The 18,064-nt window shown below is 39.5% G+C and overlaps 1 protein-coding gene across 1 annotated transcript in view; it reads right to left on the bottom strand.

Annotated features, from left to right (window-relative positions):
- Positions 1-18,064, bottom strand: part of VWA8 (von Willebrand factor A domain containing 8) — a 369,324-nt gene that overhangs the window by 241,523 nt on the left and 109,737 nt on the right. The window contains exon 14 of the mRNA XM_030882155.2: positions 14,312-14,425. Coding sequence (XP_030738015.2) covers positions 14,312-14,425 — 114 coding nt within the window. The remainder of the gene's footprint in view (positions 1-14,311; positions 14,426-18,064) is intronic.

The raw sequence follows: 18,064 nt of genomic DNA, 5'->3' as shown, positions 1-18,064 counted from the left end.
GTAACTGTTTTACCTAATTTCATAGTGACAGAGAAAGTTAAGTAAAATGAGAAGACAGAGTAATTTGTACCAAACGAAAGAATAAGGGAAAAAACCTGAAAAAACAACTAATGAACCAGAAATCAAAAATTTACCATATAAAGAGTTCAAAGCATTAGCAATAAGAATGTTAACTGAACTAAGCAAAAGAATAGATGAACACAGTAATGATTTTAGTAAGGAATTGGAAAATATAAAAAAGAACCAATCAGAGCTGAAGAATGCAATAGCTGAAATGAAAAATACACTAGAAGGAATTAATGGCAGACTATGTGATACAGAAGAATGCATAAGTGATCTTAAAGACAGAATAATGGAAATCACCCAATCAGAGAAACAAAAACTTAAAAAAATTTAAATAAGAATAGTTTAAGGGACCTCTTGGACAACATCAAGTATACTAATATTCATATTATTCATATCCATATTAATATTCATAATAATTATCATATTCATATTCAACCCAGAAGAAGAAGAGAGAGAAAAGGGTGAAAAATGTATTTGATAAAATTATGGCTGAAAAATTCCTGAACCTGAAGAAGGAAACAGACATCCAGGTATAGGAGGCCTAGAGAGTCCCAAACAAGATGAACCCCAAAAGACTCACATCCAGACATATCATAATTAAAATTCCAAAAGTTAAAGACAGAATTCTGCAAGAGAAAAAGAGTCACATATAAGGGAACCCCCCTATGGCTATCACGAGATTTTTCTGTAGAAACTTTGCAGACAAGAAGCGAGTGGCGGGAGAGACCTTCAAGATGGCAGAGGAGTAAGACTTGGAGATCATCTTCTTCCCCACAATTACATCAGAAATACATCTACACGTGGAACAACTCCTACAGAACACCTACTGAACGCTGGCAGAAGACCTCAGACCTCCCAAAAGGCAAGAAACTCCCCCATGTACCTGGGTAGGGCAAAAGAAAAAAAAAAAAAAGAGAGAGACAAAAGAATAGGGATGGGACCTGCACCTCTGGGAGGGAGCTGTGAAGGAGGAAAGGTTTCCACACACTAGGAAGCCCCTTCACTGGCAGAGATGGAGGGGTGGCGGGGGGGAAGCTTCGGAGTCACGGAGGAGAACGCAGCAACAGGGGTGCAGAGGGCAAAACGGAGAGATTCCCGCACAGAGGATCGGTGGCGACCAGCACTCACCAGCCCAAGAGGTTCCTCTGCTCACCCGCCGGGGCGGGAAGGGGCTGGGAGCTGAGGCTCGGGCTTCGGAAGTCAGATCCCAGGGAGAGGACTGGGGTTGGCTGCGTAAACACAGCCTGAAGGGAGCTAGTGCACCACAGCTAGCCAGGAGGGAGTCTGGGAAAAAGTCTGGAACTGCCTAAGAGGCAAGAGACCACTGTTTCAGGGTGTGTGAGGAGAGGGGATTCAGAGCACCTAATAAACGAGCTCCAGAGACGGGCCCAAGCCACGGCTATCAACGGGCATGAGATGCTAGTGCTGCTGCTGCAGCCACCAAGAAGCCTGTGTGCGAGCACAGGTCACTGTCCACACCTCAGCACCCGGGAGCCTGTGCAGCCCACCACTGCCAGGGTCCCGTCACCCAGGGACAACTTCCCCAGGAGAACGCACGGCGCCTCAGGCTGGTGCAATGTCAAGCCGGTCTCTGCCGCCGCAGGCTCACCCTGCATTCTATACCCCTACCTCCCCCAGGCCTGAGTGAGCCAGAGAACCCTAATCAGCTACTCCTTTAACCCTGTCTGTCTGGGTGGAAACCTCAACATAATGAGGGCGATACATGACAATCCCACAGCCAACATCATTCTCAATGGTGAAAAACTGAAACCATTTCCTCTAAGATCAGGAACAAGACAAGGTTGTCTACTCTCACCACTATCATTCAACATAGTTTTGGAAGTTATAGCAACAGCAATCAGAGAAGGAAAGAAATAAAAGGAATCCAAATCAGAAAACAAGAAGTAAAGCTGTCACTGTTTACAGACGACATGATACTATACATAGAGAATCCTAAAGATGCTACCAGAAAACTACAGCTAATCAATGAATTTGGTAAAGTAGCAGGATATAAAATTAACGCACAGAAATGTCTTGCATTACTATATACTAGTGATGATAAATCTGAAACAGAAATTAAGGAAACAATCCCAATCACCATTGCAACAAAAGGAATAAAATACCTAGGAATAAACTTACCTATTGAGACAAAACACCCGTACTCAGAAAACTATCACACTGATGAAAGAAATCAAAGATGACACAAACAGATGGAGAGATATACCATTTTCTTGGATTGGAAGAATCAACATTGTGAAAATGAATATGCAACCCAAAGCAATCTACAGATTCAATGCAATCCCTATCAAACTACCAGTGGCATTTTTCAGAGAACTAAAACAAAAAATTTCACAACTTGTATAGAAACACAAAAGACCCCAAATAGCCAAAGAAATCTTGAAATAGAAAAATGCAGCTGGAGGAATCAGGCTCCTGGACTTCAGACTATACTACAAAGCTACAGTAATCAAGACGGAATGGTACCGGCACAAAAACAGAAATATAGGTCAATGGAACAGGATAGAAAGCCCAGAGATAAACCCACGCACATATGGTCACCTTATCTTTGATAAAGGAGGAAAGACTATACAATGGAGAAAAGACAGCCTCTTCACTAAGTGCTGCTGGGAAAACTGGACAGCTACATGTAAAAGAATAAAATTAGAACACTCCCTAACACCATACACAAAAATAAACTCAAAATGTATTAAAGACCTAAATGTAAGGCCAGACAGTATTAACCTTGTAGAGGAAAACATAGGCAGAACACTCTATGACATAGTTCACAGCAAGATCCTTTTTGACCCACTGCCTAGAGAAATGTAAATAAAAACAAAAATAAACAAATGGGACCTAATGAAACTTAACAGCTTTTTCACAGCAAAGGAAACCATAACCAAGAAGAAAAGACAACCCTCAGAATGGGAGAAAATACTTGCAAATGAAGCAACTGAAAAAGGATTAATCTCCAAAATTTACAAGCAGCTCACGCAGCTCAATATCAAAAAACAAACAACCCAATCCAAAAATGGGCAGAAGACCTAAATAGACATTTCTCCAAAGAAGATATAGATTGCCAGGAACACAGGAAAGGATGCTCAACATCACTATCATTAGAGAAATGCAAATCAAAACTACAGTGAGGGGCTTCCCTGGTGGCGCAGTGGTTGGGAGTCCGCCTGCCGATGCAGGGGACACGGGTTCGTGCCCCGGTCCGGGAGGATCCCGCATGCCGCGGAGTGGCTGTGCCCGTGAGCCATGGCCGCTGAGCCTGTGCATCTGGAGACTGTTGCTCCGCAGCGGGAGAGGACACAGCAGTGGGAGGCCCACGTACCGCAAAAACAACAACAACAACAACAAAAAACTACAGTGAGGTATCACCTCACACCAGTCAGAATGGCCATCATCAAAAAAATCTACAAACAATAAATGCTGGAGAGGGAGGGTGTGGATATAAGGGAACCCTCTTGCACTGTTGGTGGGAATGAAAATTGATACAGCCACTATGGAGAACAGTATGGAGGTTCCTTAAAAAACTAAAAATAGGACTACCCTATGTCCCAGCAATCCCACTACTGGGCATATACCCTGGGAAAACCATAATTCAAAAAGAGTCATGTTCCCCAATGTTCACTGCAGCTCTATTTACAATAGCCAGGACATGGAAGCAGCCTAAGTGTCCATCGACAGATGAATGGATAAATAAGATGTGGCCCATATATACAGTGGAATATTACTCAGCCATAAAAAGAAACGAAATTGAGTTATTTATAATGAGGTAGATGGACCTAGAGTCTGTCATAGAGTGAAGTAAGTCAGAAAGAGAAAAGCAAATACCGTATGCTAACATATATATATGGAATGTAAAAAAAAAAAAATTGTCATGAAGAACCTAGGGGCAAGACAGGAATAAAGACACAGACCTACTAGAGAATGGACTCGGCGATATGGGGAGGGGTAAGGGTAAGCTGGGACAAAGTGAGAGAGTGGCATGGACATATACACACTACTAAACATAAAATAGATAGCTAGTGGGAAACAGCCGCATAGCACAGGGAGATCAGCTCGGTGCTTTGTGACCACCTAGAGGGGTGGGATAGGGACGGTGGGAGGGAGGGCAATGCAAGAGGGAAGAGATATGGGGACATATGTATATGTATAACTGATTCACTTTGTTATAAACAGAAACTAACACACCATTGTAAAGCAATTATACTCCAATAAAGATGTTAAAAAAATTAGTCTGCATAACAAGTTGGTGTAAAGGTAACAATAATTCATAATTATAACAACAACAACAAAAAAGAATGAAATACTGCCATTTGCAGCAATGTAAATGAACCTAGAGAATATTATGTTAAGTGAAATAAGTCAGGCAAAGAAAGACAAATACTGTATGTTTTCACTTATATATGGAATCTAAAAAAACCCAAAAAATACAAAATAAAAAAACCAAACAAATAAACAAAAACAGACTCACAGAGATGAAACTATCGGTTACCAGTGGGGAGAGGAAGCGGGGAGGAGCAAGACGGGGATAGAAGATTAAGATGTACAAACTACTATGTATAAAATAAAATATAAGGATATATTGTACAGCACAGGCAATATAGCCAACAATTTATAATAACTTGGAATGGAGTATAATCTATAAAAATATTGAATTACTTTGTTGTACACCTGAAACTAAAATTGTAAATCAACTATATTTCAATAAACACACGCGCACACACACACACACACACACACACACAAAGTATCTGTATGATAGCTGAATACTTACTAGTTGTCTTAAAAAAAAAAATTCAAGCTCTTTGTTTCCTGGTGCGTGAGGAGAGGGGATTAAGAGCGCTGCTTAAAGGAGCTCCAGAGACGGGCGCGAGCCACGTCTAACAGCGCGGACCCCAGAGACGGGCATGAGACACTAAGGCTGCTGCTGCCGCCACCAAGAAGGCTGTGTGCGCGCACAGGTCACTATCCACACCTCCCTTCCGGGGAGCCTGTGCAGCCCGCCACTGCCAGGGTCCCGGGATCCAGGGACAACTTCCCCGGGAGAACGCACGGCGGGCCTCAGGCTGGTGCAATGTCGTGCTGGCCTCTGCTGCCGCAGGCTCGCCCCGCACTCCGTGCCCCTCCCTCCCCCCGGCCTGACTGAGCCGGAGTCCCCGAATCAGCGGCTCCTTTAACCCCGTCCTGTCTGAGCGAAAAACAGACGCCCTCCAGCGACCTACACGCAGAGGTGGGGCCAAATCCAAAGCTGAACCCCGGGAGCTGTATGAACAAAGAAGAGAAAGGGAAATCTCTCCCAGCAGCCTCAGGAGCAGCGGATTAAATCTCCACAATCAACTTGATGTACCTGCATCTGTGGAATACCTGAATAGACAACGAATCATCCCAAATTGAGGAGGTGGACTTTGAGAGCAAGATTTATACTTTCTTCCCCTTTTCCTCTTTTTGTGAGTGTGTATGTGTATGCTTCTGTGTGAGATTTTGTCTGTATAGCTTTGCTTTCACCATTTGTCCTAGGGTTCTATCTGTCCGTTTTTGTTTTTTTTTTATTTAAAAGAAATTTTTTTTCTTAATAATTATTTTTTTATTTTAATAACTATTTTAGTTTACCTTACTTTATTTTCTTTTCTTTTATCCGTTTTCTTTCTTTCTTTCTACTTTTACTCCCTTTTATTCTGAGCCATGTGGATGAAAGGCTCTTGGTGCTGCAGCCAGGAGTCAGTGCTGTGCCTCTGGGGTGGGAGAGCCAACTTCAGGACACTGGTCCACAAGAGACCTCCCAACTCCACATAATATCAAACAGCAAAAATCTCCCAGAGATCTCCATCTCACACCAACACCCAGCTTCACTCAACAACCAGCAAGCTACACTGCTGGACACCCTATGCCAAACAACTAGCAAGACAGGAACACAACCCCACCGACTAGCAGAGAGGCTGCCTAAAATCATAATAAGTCCACAGACACCCCAAAACACACCACCAGACATGGACCTGCCCACCAGAAAGACAAGATCCAGCCTCATCCAGCATAACACAGGCACTAGTCCCCTCCACCAGGAAGCCTACACAACCCACTGAACCAACCTTAGACACTGGGGACAGACACCAAAAACAACGGGAGCTAAAAACGTGCAGCCTGCAAAAAGGAGACCCCAAACACAGTCAGATAAGCAAAATGAGAAGACAGAAAAACACACAGCAGATGAAGGAGCAAGATAAAAACCCACCAGACCTAATAAATGAAGAGGAAATAGGCAGTCTACTTGAAAAAGAATTCAGAGTAATGATAGTAAAGATGATCCAAAACCTTAGAAATAGAATAGACAAAATACAAGGAACATTTAACAAGGACCTAGAAGAACTAAAGATGAAACAAACAACAATGAACAACACAAAAATGAAATTAAAAATACTCTAGAAGGGATCAATAGCAGAATAACTGAGGCAGAAGAACGGATAAGTGACCTGGAACATAAACTAGTGGAAATAACTACTGCAGAGCAGAATAAAGAAAAAAGAATGAAAAGAACTCAGGACAGTCTCAGAGACCTCTGGGACAACATTAAACGCACCAACAGTTGAATTATAGGGGTTCCAAAAAAGAAGATAAAAAGAAAGGGACTGAGAAAATATTTGAAGAGATTATAATTGAAAACTTCCCTAATATGGGAAAGGAAATAGTTAATCAAGTCCAGGAAGCACAGCGAGTCCCATACAGGATAAATCCAACAAGAAACACTCCAAGACACATATTAATCAAACTATCAAAAATTAAATACAAAGAAAACATATTAAAAGCAGCAAGAGAAAAACAACAAATAACACACAAGGGAATCCCCATAAGGTGAACAGCTGATCTTTCAGCAGAAACTCTGCAAGCCAGAAGGGACTGGCAGGACATATTTAAAGTGATGAAGGAGAAAACCCTACAACCAAGATTACTCTACCCAGCAAGAATCTCATTCAGATTTGATGGCGAAATTAAAATCTTTACAGACAAGCAAAAGCTGAGAGAGTTCAGCACCACCAAACCAGCTTTGTAACAAATGCTAAAGGATCTTCTCTGGGCAAGAAACACAAGAGAAGGAAAAGAACTACAATAACAAACCCAAAACAAATAAGAAAATGGGAATAGGAACATACATATTGATAGTTACCTTAAATGAAATGGATTAAATGCTCCCACCAAAAGACACAGAATGGCTGAATGGATACAAAAACAAGACCCATATATACGCTGTCTACAAGAGACCCACTTCAGACCAGACACATACAGACTGAAAGTGAGGGGATGGAAAAAGATATTCCATGCAAATGGAAACCAAAAGAAAGCTGGGATAGCAATTCTCATATCAGACAAAGTAGACTTTAAAATAAAGACTATTAGAAGAGGCAAAGATGGAAGCTACATAATGATCAAGGGATCGATCCAAGAAGAAGATATAACAACTGTAAATATTTATGCACCCAACATACGAGCACCTCAATACATAAGGCAAATACTAACAGCCATAAAAGGGGAAATCGACAGTAACACATTCATAGTAGTGGACTTTAACACCCCACTTTCACCAATGGACAGATCATCCAAAATGAAAATAAATAAGGAAACAAAGGGTTTAAATGACACATTAAACAAGATGGACTTAATTGATTTTTATAGGACATTCCATCCAAAAACAACAGAATACACTTTCTTCTCAAGTGCTCATGGAACATTCTCCAAGATACACCATATCGTGGGTCACAAATCAAGCCTTGGTAAATTTAAGAAAATTGAAATTGTATCAAGTATCTTTCTGACCACAAGGCTATGAGACTAGACATCAATTACAGGAAAAACTCTGTAAAAAATACAAACACATGGAGGCTAAACAATACACTACTAAATAACCAAGAGATCACTGAAGAAATCAAAGAAGAAATCAAAAAATACCTAGAAACAAATGACAATGAAAACATGACGACCCAAAACCTGTGGGATGCAGCAAAAGCAGTTCCAAGAGGGAAGTTTATAGCAATACAATCCTACCTTAAGAAACAGGAAGCATCTCGAAAAAACAACCTAACCTTGCACCTAAAACAATCAGAGAAAGAAGAAAAAAAAAACCCAAAGTTAGCAGTAGGAAAGAAATCATAAAGATCAGATCAGAAATAAATGAAAAAGAAATGAAGGAAACGATAGCAAAGATCAATAAAACTAAAAGCTGGTCCTTTGAGAAGATAAGTAAAATTGATAAAGCATTAGCCAGACACATCAAGAAAAAAGGGAGAAGATTCAAATCAATAGAATTAGAAATGAAAAAGGAGAGGTAACAACTGAGACTGCAGATATACAAAAGATCATGAGAGATTACTACAAGCAACTCTATGGCAATAAAATGGACAACCTGGAAGAAATGGACAAATTCTTAGAAAGGCACAACCTGCCAAGACTGAATCAGGAAGAAATAGAAAATATGGATAGACCAATCACAAGCACTGAAATTGAAACTGTGAATAAAAATCTTCCAACAAACAAAAGACCAGAACCAGATGGCTTCACAGGCGAATTCTATCAAACATTTAGAGAAGAGCTAACACCTATCCTTCTCAAACTCTTCCAAAATATAGCAGAGGGAGGAACACTGCCAAACACATTCTACAAGGCCACCATCACCCTGATACCAAAACTGGACAAAGATGTCACAAAGAAAGAAAACTACAGGCCAATATCACTGATGAACATAGATGCAAAAATACTCAACAAAATACTAGCAAACAGAATCCAGCAGCACATTAAAAGGATCATACACCATGATCAAGTGGGGTATATTCCAGGAATGCAAGGATTCTTCAATATACGCAAATCAATCAACGTGATACACCATATTAACAAATTGAAGGAGAAAAACCATATGGTCATCTCAATAGTTTCAGAGAAAGCGTTCGACAAAGTTCAACATGCATTTATGATAAAAACCCTCCAGAAAGTAGGCATAGAGGGAACTTTCCTCAATATAATAAAGGCCATATATGACACACCCACAGCCAACATCATCCTCAATGGTGAAAAACTGAAACCATTTCCACTAAGATCAGGAACAAGACAAGGTTGCCCACTCTCACCACTCTTATTCAACATAATTTTGGAAGTTTTAGCCACAGCAATCAGAGAAGAAAAGGAAATAAAAGGAATCCAAATGGGAAAAGATGTAAAGCTGTCACTGTTTGCAGATGACATGATACTATACACAAAGAATCCTAAAGATGCTACCAGAAAACTACTAGAGCTCATCAATGAATGTGGTAAAGTGGCAGGATACAAAATTAATGCACAGAAATCTCTGCATTCCTATACACTAATGATGAAAAATCTGAAAGTGAAATCAAGAAAACACTCCCATTTACCATTGCAACAAAAAGAATAAAAGATCTAGGAACAAACCTACCTAAGGAGACAAAAGGCCTGTAGGCAGAAAATTATAAGACACTGATGAACGAAATTAAAGATGATACTAATAGATGGAGAGATATACCATGTTCTTGGATTGGAAGAATCAACATTGTGAAAATGACAATACTACCCAAAGCAATCTACAGATTCAATGCAATCCCTATCAAACTACCACTGGCATTTTTCACAGAACTAGAACAAAAAATTGCACAATTTGTATGGAAACACAAAAGACTCCGAATAGCCAAAGCAATCTTGAGAACGAAAAACGGAGCTGGAGGAATCAGGATCCCAGACTTCACACTATACTACAAAGCTACAGTAATCAGGACTGTATGGTACTGGCACAAAAACAGAAAGATAGATCAATGGAACAGTGTAGAAAGCCCAGAGATAAACCCACGCACGTATGGTCACTTTATCTTTGATAAAGGAGGCAGGAATTTACAGTGGAGAAAGGACAGCCTCTTCAGTTAGTGGGGCTGGGAAACTGGACAGGTACATGTAAAAGTATGAGATTAGATCACTTCGTAACACCATACACAAAAATAAGCTCAAAATGGATTAGACACCTAAATGTAAGGCCAGAAACTATCAAACTCTTAGAGGAAAACATAGGCAGAACACTCTATGACATAAATCAGAGCAAATTCCTTTTTGACACACCTCCTAGAGAAATGGAAATAAAAACAAAAATAAACAAATGGGACCTAATGAAACTTCAAAGCTTTTGTACAGCAAAGGAAACCATAAACAAGACCAAAAGGCAACCCTCAGAATGGGAGAAAATATTTGCAAATGAAGCAACTGACAAAGGATTAATCTCCAAAATTTATAAGCAGCTCATGCAGCTCAATGAGAAAAAAACAAACAACCCAATCCAAAAATGGGCAGAATACCTAAATAGACATTTCTCCAAAGAAGATATACAGACTGCCAACAAACATATGGAAGAATTCTCAACATCGTTAATCATTAGAGAAATGCAAATCAAAACTACAATGAGATATCATCTCACACCAGTCAGAATGGCCATCATCAAAAAATCTAGAAACAATAAATGCTGGAGAGGGTGTGGAGAAAAGGGAACACTCTTGCACTGCTGGTGGGAATGTGAATGTGAATTGGTACAGCCACCATGGAGAACAGTATGGAGGTTCCTTAAAAAACTACAAATAGAACTACCATATGACCCAGCAATCCCACTACTGGGTATATACCCTTAGAAAACCATATTTCAAAAAGAGTCATGTACCAAAATGTTTATTGCAGCTCTATTTACAATAGCCAGGAGTTGGAAACAACCTAAGTGTCCATCATCGGATGAATGGATAAAGATGATGTGACATATATATACAATGGAACATTACTCAGCCATAAAAAGAAACGAAATTGAGCTATTTGTAATGAGGTGGATGGACCTAGAGTCTGTCATACAGAGTGAAGTAAGTCAGAAAGAGAAAGACAAATACCGTACGCTACCACATATATATGGAATTTAAGAAAAAAAATATGTCATGAAGAACCTAGGGGTAAGACAGGAATAAAGACACAGACCTACTAGAGAATGGACTTGAGGATATGGCGAGGGGGAAGGGTAAGCTGTGACAAAGTGAGAGAGTGGCATGGACATATATACACTACCAAACGTAAAATAGATAGCTAGTGGGAAGCAGCCGCATAGCACAGGGAGATCAGCTCGGTGCTTTGTGACCACCTAGAGGGGTGGGATAGGGAGGGTGGGAGGGAGGGAGACGCAAGAGGGAAGAGATATGGGAACATATGTATATGTATAACTGATTCACTTTGTTTAAAGCAGAAACTAACACACCGTTGTAAAGCAATTATACTCCAATAAAGCTGTAAAAAAAAAAATAAAAATTCAAGCCAATTTGTAAAGCTTGTTTTTTTGGTGCAAATAAAGTATAAACTACCTGTTTACATTTGCCAACGTTTTAAAGCACGTGCCTTCACTAATAAATCTCTGTGAGGTAACAAGAAAAAAAGAAAAGCGGGTCACTTCCTCATCTGTGTTCCCACAACATTATGTAGAGATCTCTATTGTAAGATTTAAAGGTTGCATTTTAATTGTTTATTTCTATATCTACCTCTCTTCATATGCAGGCAATTACTAACTTCAGGAAAAACAAAATGCATTTAAGAAAAGAAAAACAACTGTAGTTTACTGAATGGTTCAGCTGTGTACAGTCCTTGTGCCATGATAATAATGCAAACACTGAATGAAGTTCTAAACAAAATGATTACCTAATATTTAGGAAAAATGGGAGATAGGAAGTATGTATGTGTAGTGGGCAGAGGGATGGTGAAAGAGAGCTAAACTGTAATTTTCCATAGTAGGAAATCAATAGACAATGCCTGACACTGAAAAGTAAATCAAAAAATGTCAATGAAAGTATATTGTTTAGTGATATGGAGGTAAATATCAAAAGAAACAGCTCGGAGTTGAAAGTGGTAGCCTCTGAGGAACAGGAAACAGGAAAGTGTCCCAGGACAGATAACAGAGAACTGGCATCTTTCATTAAAAGCCTTGAAAACTATCTGGATCAAATTTCAGGCATATTTAACAATTGTTTAAAAAAACAAAAACTCAAATAAAAATTTAAAAATAAGCGAAGGAAACTAAGCAGCACTCTGATCTGTCTCCACCTGTTCAGAGTGACTTCTGAGACAGAACTGAGCTGGGTTTCTATTCATGGGAGTGATGAGAATCAGTAGCGATGAAGACAGGCCACTTCGAGAAGGAAGGACTACTAACCAGTCTGAGCCAAATCCTGAACGTGAAGCTAAGGGCCACTTTGTTCCTGAAAGTGTTTTCATTTGTAAAACTGCTTATGACCATTAGGGAGAACTTGGGTTCTTTTCATAGGAAACGGTTGTCATTTCCTGGACATTTGGCTAGAAGACACCGCTCCCTAAGTCCTAAGGGAAACCAATGGGCAGTCTTGCTGATAGTTAGTGCCCAATTACTTTGATTCATCCCCTTGAAAATACAACTGTTCCCTGATGCGTGCTGTAAATAATGTACCGTAGCTGAATGTTGTAATTCCCAGGTATGATATGAGAGGGATCCTTATTATTTGCTTCCCTAAGCACTCAACCAAACCACCTACTGGGGTAGAGGAATCTGATGATAGGCACCTCAGAAGCATAAATAGCTGTGTAATCAAGTGAATTTTTAAATAACTTACACAGAGATAGTAAGATTTAATATTTCCACTCTAGAAAAAAATTCCAAGGAAAGTTTTCAAAATTCTCCTTAAAACATAATCACAATAAGAAATATATGTAATTATCATTTGTAGGATTTTATTGTTTTAAATATGGCAGCAAGCCCTTTTGGGGAAGGGGGAGCTACAATCAAATAAGATTCAATTAAGTAAATAGGAATTCCCCAAAGTAACAATCTCTAATTACATGAAAATATCCATGGAAATGTAATGAGACAGAAAATTACTTATAATTGCTAAACCTCTTCTAAAGGAAATTATAGTGTGCAGCTCAAAGAAATACTTTCTTTTTAACTTCTTAATTTGAAATTTTTCAAACCTATAGAAAATTTGAAAGAATAGAATATGAACACCCATATATCCTTCACCTAGATTTCACCAATTGTTAAGATTTTACCACTTTGTGTTCTCACTCTCCCTTGCTCTTTGTGGTGTGTGTATTTGTAACCATTCATCATGTCTTTTTTTTCCCTGAAACATTTGGAAGTAAGTTGTAGAAATCTTTTCATTTTATCCCTTAACTATTTCAGCATACAGCTCCTAGGAATAGAAATATTCTCCTTGCAAAAAAATCAATAGACAGAAACCTCAATTAAGTAGTCGGAAGGCCAGAAGTGGGAGCTCCCACGCCCTGTGACAATAGCAGAGCCCAACAGGAAGAAGAAAAACTTCCTTTTCTTGCCTGGCAAGAGCTCAGCCAATGAGAGACTAGCAGGACTCAGTCAATGTAAAGCCACTACACTTTGAACTCTCAATTCCTCCAATGGATTCTTTGTTCACTATAGCTCTCCAGACTTCCGTTTTCCCTTTTAGAAGAGTCCTTCCTCCTCTTCTTGTTGCATAAGGACTTGCACGTGGCTTGCCATGGTTAGTGATCCTAAACTGCAGTTCTTTGTTGATCTTGAATAAACACATTTTTGCTGGAGAAACAATTCGAGTCTATTTGTTTTAGGTCAACCCCCTCATAAACACAGTACCAGTATGGTACCTAAGAAAATTAATATTAATTCAATATCATTTACACTTTCTCAATTGTCCTAAAATGTCTTTTACAGCTGTTTTCATTTCATCTCCTGATCCAGGATCCAATCCAATCTCATACATTGAATTTGGTTGTTACAGTTCCGGAAGGAATGTTAAAATAAGGCACAAAGGGTAATCTTGCAACAGGTGACAAACCCCAGAAATCATTGATCACTTCCCAGGATGGTAGGCCCAATTAACTGTGAGGCTCCCTTTTTGTTTGTTCTGAAGTGATACAAAGTTTGGGGCCAAAATTGAATTGCTCCGGACAGCAGAAGAGGGATTATCTTCTTAAAACTAATGCTCTTATAAAATGTTTAACCCCTTATGTAAAAGTAAGGCTGAAAGTACAGAGTACATCTCGGATAGCAAACTCAAGCATTAAAAAGTGCCAAAACATGATCTTGTCTAGGACATCAAATTATTAAGCTGTTCAAAGATATCTTGGATTCACCCTAGGTTTAGAAGAATAATTTTTAAAAAGGTACACTTGACAATAAGAATAACAGTACTATACCCCAAATTACCTCTTCTGTAGCTGCTCATCAGACATTTGCAGCTCCTCCTTTAAACGCATATACCGGTCTTCTCTCAGCAGCCTAGAGCCATCATAGAGGCTTAGCTCTCGGTCATGGATCAATCTAATGGGATAGGGGAAAGTCAGCAAACAAATTAATCAGTTTTGAACACTGAAGTTATTAGAGGTAGCATCAGTCAGTTAATATTTTAATCATATGTATTATTACTGGCAATTGAGTCTAGCAATTTTGTTAAATGCACCTTTCGAAATTTTAAGTTGGCTAGTGCTGTTATACTTGGCAAAAACTGTTGGTTTCTGTACTGGAGGACAGTAGTCATGGTTACTAGATGTGAACAGGGAGGAGGAGGAGGAGGAGCTAGAAAGGGGAAGAAGGAAGGAAATGAAAAGAAACAGCTTATTGGTAAAGTAGCAGGATACAAAATTAATGCACAGAAATCTTGCATTCCTATACACTGATGATGAAAAATCTGAAAGAGAAATTAAGGAAACACTCCCATTTACCACTGCAACAAAAAGAATAAAATACCTAGGAATAAACCTACCTAAGGAGACAAAAGACCTGTACGCAGAAAACTATAAGATATTCATGAAAGAAATTAAAGACGATACCAATACATGGAGAGATATACCATATTCTTGGATTGGAAGAATCAACATTGTGAAAATGACGATACTACCCAAAGCAATCTACAGATTCAATGCAATCCCTATCAAACTACCAGTGGCATTTTTCACAGAACTAGAACAAAAAATTGCACAATTTGCATGGAAACACAAAGGACCCCAAATAGCCAAAGCAATCTTGAGAAAGAAAAACAGAGCTGGAGGAATCAGGCTCCTGGACTTCAGACTATACTACAAAGCTACAGTAATCAAGACAGTATGGTACTGGCACAAAAACAGAAATATAGGTCAATGGAACAGGATGGAAAGCCCAGAGATAAACCCACGCACATATGGTCATATTATCTTTGATACAGGAGGTAAGAATATACAATGGAGAAAACACAGCATCTTCAATAAGTGGGGCTGGGAAAACTGGACAGCTACATGTAAAAGAATGGAATTAGAACATTCCCTAACACCATACACAAAAATAAACTCAAAATGGATTAAAGACCTAAATGTAAGTCCAGACACTATAAACCTTATAGAGGAAAACATAGGCACAACACTCTATGACATAAATCACAGCAAGATCCTTTTTGACCCACCTCCTAGAGAAATGGAAACTAAAAACAAAAGTAAACAAATGGGACCTAATGAAACTTAAAAAACTTTTGCACAGCAAAGGAAACCATAACCAAGACGAAAAGACAACCCTCAGAATGGGAGAAAATATTTGCAAATGAAGCAACTGACAAAGGATTAATCTCCAAAATTTACAAGCAGCTCATACAGCTCAATATCAAAAAATCAAATAACCCAATCCAAAAATGGGCAGAAGATCTAAATAGACATTTCTCCAAAGAAGATATACAGATTGCCAACAAACACATGAAAGGATACTCAACATCACTAATCATTAGAGAAATGCAAATCAAAACTACAATGAGGTATCACCTCATACCAGTCAAATGGCCATCATCAAAAAATCTACAAACAATAAATGCTGGAGAGGGTGTGGAGAAAAGGGAACCCTCTTGCACTGTTGGTGGGAATGTAAATTGATACAGCCACTATGGAGAACAGTATGGAGGTTCCTTAAAAAACTGCAAAGAGAACTACCATACGATCCAGCAATCCCACTACTGGGGATATACCCTGAGAAAACTATAATCCTAAAAGCGTCATGTACCACAATGTTCACTGCAGCTCTACCTACAATAGCCAGGACATGGAAGCAGCCTAAGTGTCCATCAACAGATGAATGGATAAAGAAGATGTGGCACATATATACAATTGACTATTACTCAGCCATAAAAAGAAACGAAATTGAGTTATTTGTAGTGAAGGGGATGGACCCAGAGACTGTCATACAGAGTGAAGTAATTCAGAAAGAGAAAAACAAATACCGTACCCTAACACAGATATATGGAATCTAAAAAAAAAACAACAAAAAAAAGGTTATGAAGAACCTAAGGGCAAGCAGGAATAAAGACGCAGACGAAGAGAATGGACTCAAGGACACAGGGAGGGGGAGGGGTAAGCTGGGATGAAGTGAGAGAGTGGCCTGGACATATATACACTACCAAACGTAAAATAGATAGCTAGTGGGAAGCAGCCGCATAGCACAAGGAGATCAGCTTGGTGCTTTGTGTCCACCTAGAGGGGTGGGATAGGGAGGGTGGGAGGGAGACACAAGAGGGAGGAGATGTGGGGATATATGTATATCTATGGCTGATTTACTTTGTTATAAAGCAGAAACTAACACACCATTGTAAAGCAATTATACTCTAATAAAGATGTTTAAAAAATAAAAAAACTAACACAACATTGTAAAACAACTAAAAAAACAAAAAGAGAAACAGCTGAATGACTGACTCAGGATAACCATGAGGTAAATATTAATGAACAAGGCAGCTGGTACATATTCACTTGAGTCTAACATAACTCTTTAAGGCGTAGTATTATCAAAATATTTCTATCTTTACAATTACAGGATTTAAAATATCTAAAATCTTTACAATGAAATAACTAATGCTATTTCATATACCAACTATGATGGGACCTAGCCATCCACAGCACAAACAGCATTGTCTTCCATATGTTGCAGAGGTTGAAACCTGCTGTTCTAGGTCTTAAACCAACCACTAAAGTTTCCTGATGCCCATAGTACAGTCGCCCCACAGACCTCCGCTCGGTGAGCACTGAGGAGAGGAGAGACTGCATAATGCAGAGGTTAAGAGCATGGGCAGTGGAGTCACTCAGACCTGGGTTCAAGTCCCAGCCCTGTATCTTATTAGCTGAATGGACTGGGAAGGGGAAGAACTAATCCGCCTGTTTAAATTTTTTTTTTTTTTTGCGGTACGCGGGCCTCTCACTGTTGTGGCCTCTCCCGTTGCAGAGCACAGGCTCCGGACGCACAGGCTCCGCGGAATGTGGGATCTTCCCAGACCGGGGCACGAACCCGTGTCCCCTGCATCAGCAGGCGGACTCTTAAACCACTGTGCCACAAGGGAAGCCCCCGCCTGTTTAAATTTTATCTTTTATAAAACTAGGGCAATAATACCAACCTCACAGTATTGCTGTGAAAATTGAACAGCTAATGTAAGGCACATGCTTAACATAGTTGTTCTCAATCTTAACTGCAGATTAGAATCTACTGGGACGCAGTTAAAAATGCCAATGTCCAGGCCTCATCCTGGATCAATTACATCAGAATTTGAGGAGGTGGAGCCCAGGCATCAGTAATTTTTAAGCCTCATTCCCACAAGGAGATCCCACGGTTGCGAATCTGAGAAACACTGGCTTAGCACAATGCCTGGTGTAGAGAAAGTACTCAATTAACGGTAGCTGCTGCTGCTATTACCACTACTTGGCCTAACAGGCAAGAGACAGCCAGTAAAAGGAGGCAGTAGGTATTATTTTGTTTGTGTTTGTATTTGCCTGTCTAGAGGAGAAAAATACTGTAAATCTATAGAATGTTTACGGTAAATCACTGGAAGTTTGTGATTATTACTTTTAAGTGCTCTCAGATTGAATCGAGATTAACGCAGTGTTCTTAGAATCCTTAATTACACTCACTATTTGCATCTTGTCAAGCACAAAAAACTTTTGAATGGTTAGTTGGGGAACT

The sequence above is a fragment of the Globicephala melas genome, chromosome 18 (assembly GCF_963455315.2).
Source record: "Globicephala melas chromosome 18, mGloMel1.2, whole genome shotgun sequence".
In the NCBI taxonomy this organism is placed as follows: domain Eukaryota; kingdom Metazoa; phylum Chordata; class Mammalia; order Artiodactyla; family Delphinidae; genus Globicephala; species Globicephala melas.
This window is presented reverse-complemented; position numbering and strand designations above follow the sequence as displayed.